The sequence below is a fragment of the Hyposmocoma kahamanoa genome, unplaced genomic scaffold (genome assembly GCF_003589595.1).
Source record: "Hyposmocoma kahamanoa isolate Upper Pololo Valley unplaced genomic scaffold, ASM358959v1 144, whole genome shotgun sequence".
Taxonomy (NCBI): Eukaryota; Metazoa; Arthropoda; class Insecta; order Lepidoptera; family Cosmopterigidae; genus Hyposmocoma; species Hyposmocoma kahamanoa.
Window position 1 is genome coordinate 730464 of NW_020653513.1, and position 7481 is coordinate 737944.

The 7481-nt window shown below is 37.0% G+C and overlaps 1 protein-coding gene across 1 annotated transcript in view; it reads left to right on the top strand.

Moving 5' to 3' along the window:
• The window catches only part of LOC113240498, a 220763-nt gene extending 214855 nt beyond the window's left edge, over positions 1-5908 (top strand). Inside the window, exon 7 of the mRNA XM_026477822.1 lies at positions 3234-5908. Within this exon, the coding sequence (XP_026333607.1) occupies positions 3234-3320 (87 nt within the window). The 3' untranslated portion in view covers positions 3321-5908. The remainder of the gene's footprint in view (positions 1-3233) is intronic.
• Positions 5909-7481: the final 1573 nt, after the last annotated feature.

Here is a 7481-nt window from a genome sequence, read left to right on the forward strand (position 1 = left end):
GTGTGTGTGTGTATCTGCCGAAATGATTGTATGTATCGGCCGAAGTTCAAATTGGACGACAGGTCCATTCCAAGTAGCTGGAGGCAGTGGGCTATGGGTATGGATATATCATGAAAAGTCGTAGTTAGCTCCAAGGGACTCCGTTTTGTGGAGAATAGACATGCCTGAGTTTTGGTAGCGTTACATTTGACAAGATTGGCATCGCCCCAATCGGAGACTGCCTGGAGTGCCAAATCCAAACGGCTAACTATGGACTCTCGACAAGACTGGATTTCCTCTCCACTGACCCTTGCATTGGTCAAGTAACTATCTACAACTGTGCTGTCATCAGCATACGCAAAGGTACCTGGAATTAACATATCATTGATATGAAGCAGAAAGAGAGTTGCAGACAGTACGGAACCCTAAGGAACTTCGGCTTCTCTCATCGTCATATGTTCGGAAGTGTAGCCTTCTAAGACCACTCGAATCGAACGTTCACTCAAGAAATCCAAGAATCAATTGCAAAGGTCAGTGGGAAGCCCATAAGAGGGAAGTTTACTTAAAATGCTTGCGTGCCAAACCCTGTCAAAGGCTTTAGAAATGTCCAAAGACACTGCAAGTGCTTTGCTTTTCTATAGCGTCGCTCCAAATGTGACAGGCATACACAAGAAGATCCCCGGTAGATCGCCCTCGTCGGGATCCGTACTGGCGATCACTGAGGAGGTCGTTGTCTTCGAGGTCCGACAGGAGGCGGTTGTTAAGTATGCATACCATAGTCTTGCAGAGTATGGAAGTGACTGAGATAGGTCTATAGTTGACAGGGTCAGTTCTGCTTCCCTTTTTCGGCACAGGTTGCACGTTTGCAAGCTTCCACGATCTGGGAACTACACCAGTCTCTAGGGAGAGGCATGATGAGAGGAGATGATGGAACGAATCGAGAACGGTTCACAATTTTAAAAATAAGTGACCAGGAACCGGTAAAGAGGGTGATAAAAAGGTGGGATGTTGAATAAATAAGAGTCGCGCGCGGCCGGCCACCCGCGACTAACCGCTTAGTGGAAAATGCGTGTAAGTTAACATTTGGGTCGGACAGTCTAATTTATTTATTCGAATAAGTAATCATGTTCCTGTTATAATACATTATTGCAGAGGCTGGGAACTAAAAGATTGCTGGACGAGTATGTGTTACAAGCACGAGCGCCAGGGACGCCTTGTATTAATACGAGTCAAGCAATCCCCGTCGAGGCATGTATAGAATTTTTCTTAAACAATGTGAGGAAACAATAAAAGACTAATGAGAGGTAGATGTATAATAGAAAAAGTAAAAAAAAAATATTAATTAATATTAAAAGTAATATTGACGTGAAAGGACAATCACTAAAAGAAAACGTTATTCTTTTTCCAGGTACATTAATAGTAGTCTGCTGAACTTCTGATGATGTGTTTGAATGTGTATCTATTACTGTATTTTCGTTATCGCTCACTAGAACTCATTTTCGCGACTAAAATAGGAAAAAGACGAAAAAAACAAAAGAATACCAAAACACTTTAGTTTAAATGTTACCGCCATTTTCTTTTTTTTAAGTAAGCGGACAAGTAGTTACAAACACTAGGCAGCTGGCTGTATGAGTTTTTCTTTAGCCTGCTTACATAGTTCATTATTAGGTACATTTAAAAGTTTAGAGAAGAGGACAGTAATGGATTTTCTTACTTACTTTGCAGGCCTTGGCCGGGAAGAAGTCGCATGGTTCATAAATGACAAATTCACGGTGTTCGTTTTTTGAAAATAATGCAAACATTTCCGAGCATGTTTGAGAAAAAAATCTTTTCTCTTCGTAATACTCAACCCTTTAAATGTCAACTTCTCAGATTTCCGTGATTGCTACGAAAAAATAGTTTCATTTCCGGTATGTATGGAACGAAAGTTATTTATGATGGCGTAATTATAGTCTTGAGAGGTTGGTAATATTTTACAAGTAACCCTGTATGTATTTATATGTTTGTTTACTTATTTCTTAACATATTCACGGCATATAAGTTCACTCCGATTGTCATTTAATACATTCTGAACGAATAATACGAAACAAAAACGGAAAATAACGAACACTACAATCTGAAAGAAATTTTAGATGATAAAATGAAATGATATGAATTAAATATATTATTGTAAGATATAATATGATATAAATATATAATTTAAAGCTATATATAGAAGTAAAGTATGTAGGAGTTAAGTGTTATTAGCAGTGATCGGAGTTGAGGGGGTTAATTTACCTAAAGTATGAACGTTTTCTTAGTATGGACATATTTTATCGATTTCTTTACAAATGCTATAACATTACTTTTCACTTCTCATGCTCTTAAAGTTCGTATTTATGCTGGGTGTAGGCTGCACAAAATAGGATTTTATGCTCTAGTGCATAAAATAAAATCGTCGTTTCAGACCGAGGCAATGACGCCTGCGCCAACAGCCACGCACACTGGAACTTTTATTTTTTAATCCGCGTTGTATTACAAAATTAAGGTGCTAATTACAAAGTGGAACAACAGGAAAATCCCGTAACTTTGGAGGCATCTCCAGTTCATAATAAAATACAAAGTAATAACGATATGAATTTCAACACTGTGTGATGTAGACATACCAGAGAAAGCTGCTCGTCTATAATCAAATAAATAAAAAAATAATACACTGAAAATATCAGGAAAAATCATCATATTAAATATGTTCAATTGTTGTAATTTTACAATCAATTCTAATTAATTAATATTTTACTTGTAATATTGCTGTTTGTTACCTATTTCTGCCGCCGAGAAGTTATTTTATCATTACTGCGTTCCAGCTTAGAAGGGTAATGTTATGGGACTTGTTAATTTATGTCTTACGATGCAATGGCAGTGCATCTTTACGATTTAAACCTCTGAGAAATAATAATTTGTCGTCATTGTACTCAAATTTTATAAATACGATACGCAAATTGAAATACAATCAGTTCCGAGAATTCCCGAGATTTGTAAGATGTAAACGTCCACATTATACTTTAGTTTACCTAAATGAACTCCCACAATTCCCATCACTGGTTATTAACAGTAAACATATTTATTGCTATGCCCTTACAGGTGTCACATCATAAGGACTTATACATGTGTTATTTAGACTCTTGTAAACTTTATATGGCCCAATAAATTGAATTGAAAACGCATTATGTAACATTATGAACACGAATACTGAAACGTAATATCTGTTTTCACAGTGTCTCTGCATATGGTGCGTACTTCGGCTGTATCACCTTCTCCGCGCTGGGGTGACATGGAAGGGCGCTGCGGCGATAGAGCTGTGACTATTGCCACCCACCAGCCGCGCGCTGGCCGACGACCGGCGCCCCGATCCCGGAAACCCTCACGGATCCCGTCACACGCTCCCCTGCGAATCCACATTACTCCTCGGCGGAGCGGAGAGTGACACCGACGCTAGTCTTCATTCGCTTTGACGGCGTGTTATTTTAGGAAAATGTTTAGTGGGTACTACTTGTTGTTAATCATGTATGTTCTTTGCCATATCACGTCACTCCTCGGCGAAGTATAATGTTTTTCTTTAATGATTATCAAGTCCCGGGATGAACAAGTCTTGTGTAGGAAGCAATTTGTACCAGTTGCAGTGGCATTCTGAGCTTTAATACAACGAGTTATAAAATGAATCAGTATCCTATACGCAGCCAAATCGAATGTTACAATACAGTCCCTAACAGTCAAATCGGTCGGCAATAACGCGTAGAATGGTGTTGGTGCTGCCGCGGACATGGCTCAGAATCGATGCGGCTTTTTTCTTGCATGAAAGTGTGAGCTTCCGCAAACATACCTAATACCCTGCAGTGTCTTGGCAGCCCCATCAACATCCTAAACGCAGTATTGCATGCGCCGGGTATTGATTGTCTTTTGCGTTGGCAGAGATTGTCAAGCTTTAAAATTTTTCTTCAATGATTATCAAGTTACGGGTTTGAACAACTCTTATGTAGAAAGCAATTAGCTTACACGTAAGAGTTGCAGCGCTGCTCTAAGCTTTAATTCTCAAAGATCTGAGGGGCATTGCCACTGTGCCGTCATCGTCAGACACAAATTTGACGTCTCATGTGCCTTCACCAGCACCCGGGAATGTAATGCTCACATTTCTACTTGGTGGTCATAATAAGTGATAGATTCCAATCTGGATTCATTTCGACGGAGTGTATGTAATTTTAGAAGCTTTTATGCCATTTCTAGATAAGCATTGTGAGTGTGCAGCAAATCTCCACGAATCCTGTTTGTTATTCTCTTGCGATGACATACATATTATTCGAGCGGAGAGCGGATAATTCAGTCCATGGCGCCCAGTAAACGATAAAAAAATTTGTCAAATTTATCCTTCAAACAATGTCGTAAACGATCAAATAGACTGAGTAGCTCACACTCGGTCATCTCTTTCTACAGTCGTACGTATTGTATTATAGTTAATACAATGAGTCATATCTTTTTGTAATTTTTGCAATGAGTAAGAATAATAGATAATACGTTTCTGGCATTAACTCTAGTAGCATTAAGAAAAATAAATATTTATGTTGTTATAGAAATGGTTGAAATTAAGAGAAAAACATATGTACGAAAATTTGTTACAAGAAACATTGCGCACAGAACCAGAATCTAGCAAGGTGAACGCATAGGCAACAACTAACTTTGGTTTGCCTTCCAACATGTTTGTCAAACACGGCGTCAATCTAGATTTCCATCAGACATATCAAACACGTGCATTCTTTGACAAACGCATCAAACACGGCCGCATGCGATCATAAGTTTGACAAATACGTAAAATTTGACAAATTATTTGATCGTTTACCGGGCGCATAAGAATGTGTTACTTATGTTTAAAGCTCTCATGCTATTTGTTTATAATCACGACGTCATAAATCTCCACAAGTCCATATACGGTCGGTTTTTTCGGACAATCTGGGTTCGCAAGAGTTTAATTAACCATTTTCCCTATGCGAATTCAGATTCATCTTTGGCGAAGTAACGAGATATTTTAGCAAGTTTTAATGTTACTGTGACTACTGCCTATCGAGTTTCTAGGTTTTCGCGATTGTTACAAATGGAAATGGAACTTTTTTTTCGGATTTATATCGCCGTATATTTCTTTTTTTCACATGGTCAGTCATCCGTGACCTTGGGGTGTGTATGGAGCCCGAAACGTTACTTCGCTTGAAGAAACAAATACTAGAACTTTTGCGCACGGCATCCTAGAAAACACGAATATCGCTTGTATACCTACAGATAAAATGCCACTTCGGACACTTATGACATTTTCGGACCGTCATTTCTCGGATTCGTAACAATACGGAAGTATTGCGCAAATGCATTATACACGATTTACGTCCGAGAAAATAGTTGTATTTCTATTGCTTACTTATTTACTTTCTTGGATAGCGTCTCAAAGAGAATCTTGACTTTCCGTGTAAGATCATAACGTCGGTGTTTTGATGAAAGTAGTTAAGCTACATTTCAAAAATTTTGTTTCAGGCTTTAACGACTGTTTTAAAATATTTACGTCCAATTTTGGTTTTCATTAAGATTAAGTTTTAAACTTGAATTTAAAACAGGACGTTAATATTTTAAAAACTAAAACATGCTTCATAAATCACCTTATTTCACCCTATTATATCTTCATTTTAAATTGTAAGTGAAAAGATAACAATCTTCCAGAAAAAAATCGGAAAGTACAATAAAATATATGTTATGTAAGTATATACATACGTATTGCTTTTGTAAAACAAAAGGGCAAAAGGAGTCTTTGTTACGCTTGGTCTTTTTTTTTAAATAAATGAGTCACAAAAAGAAACGTGTTAGAATGACGAAGGAACGTTTGAGAATACTTCAAAAGACAAACGTCTGTATCAAAACCAATCGAAAAATGAAACGCCTCTCGTTATTTGGAAATAGACAAAGCAAGATAACAAAGGTTCTTTGTCGATTGTGTGGCTGATTTGTTCAAAAAAAATACGTGTAAATATTGACGTTGTAGATTTGGAGTTTATGTAAATATAACGAGATTAATGTAGATGTATATTTTATGAAAATATAAATGAAAGCTTGTTTTCTATATAAATAATAATAATAATCGTATTGTAGAGAAAGATGTGTTATAAATGAAAATAACTGTTGGGAACTTATGACTTTTTCCAGCACGTACTGAGTTCAGTGACCCTTTTGCTACCGCAGCTGCTACCATACAAAGTGTCTGCATGCTTATGTTTATGTCAATAATCTGTGGTTTCATTTAGTTTTTGTCTTAACCGCTCACGCGATACATGCAGCCGTAGACGCATACCACACCTAGAGTGGTGATGATTTTATACCGATTTATCGGATGTCGAAGTTATAACAGGTAAAAGAACTAATATTGATCGCTATTTCGGTAACTACTCTAGCAAACTATAAAGTTTTTAATGCCTGGGTCTGTCATTTAAAAAAAATAAACAACTTCAAAAATACGTCACGACAATCGTGTGTGTTATTGTTTGGGCTGGTGATTTCGGTGTTTATTTATTGAAAACATACCGTAAGTACCGATTTTTAAGTTTACCCTGAATATAAATGTTTATAAACTATACTTTAAGGAGTAATTTCATGGTAAACGTTAGAACCACTCAAACGGAATATTATCATATTTATCCAAGTACACCAAAAATTTAATTAGTGCTTGTTAAGTGCAGGATTTGCGGTGTATAACTGCATTTTATTTGAGATGTTTTTGTTGGTAGTACGGAGGGTATTTATTTAGCAATGCAGAATAATAATTTTTATTTATAAAAACTTGTATTTAAACTGAATGCTTTTTTAATTTGCAAAACCAAATAGCCGGCATTTTGCGGTAAGAGGAGCGCATCGCGTAAGCGGTTATTGTGATATCGTTTTTAAACTATTTATTTTAAGTGTGAATGTTTTCACTAAACTTAAGAGTCTATACAACCCTAAATGTCTTTGGGTGATTACGGATAACAGTGAAAGTATTGAATCAAATACTTTGGAGAATATATATACTAAAGTTGAGGATATACTCTGACTAGTATACGAAGTGAAAACACGATTCCTACAAATTTTCGCGATAGGAAAAAAATACAAACTTACCTCGAAATTTTACAAGGAAACCGCTGTATTCGATAGGTACTTTACATATCGCACTGTTAATACAATAGTGAATTAACTCAAAAAGTGGACTTTCTCAGAATAGACGAAAAACGAATTACTCACTTCCCGAAAAAAATAATTAAAATTTATGTATAGTTTACTTATGTATAGTAACTGCCTCCGTGGCCGAACGGCTACCATGCCACGCAGAGGTCCCAGGTTCAATTCCCGGGCCGGGAGAAATATTTGTATGACCTACATTTATTTCTCTCGTGAGTTTGGGTGTAATTTGTGGTTGTCTATGTGTGTGTCCATGGCACCCGCGACACAGGGTTTCCCTAGTG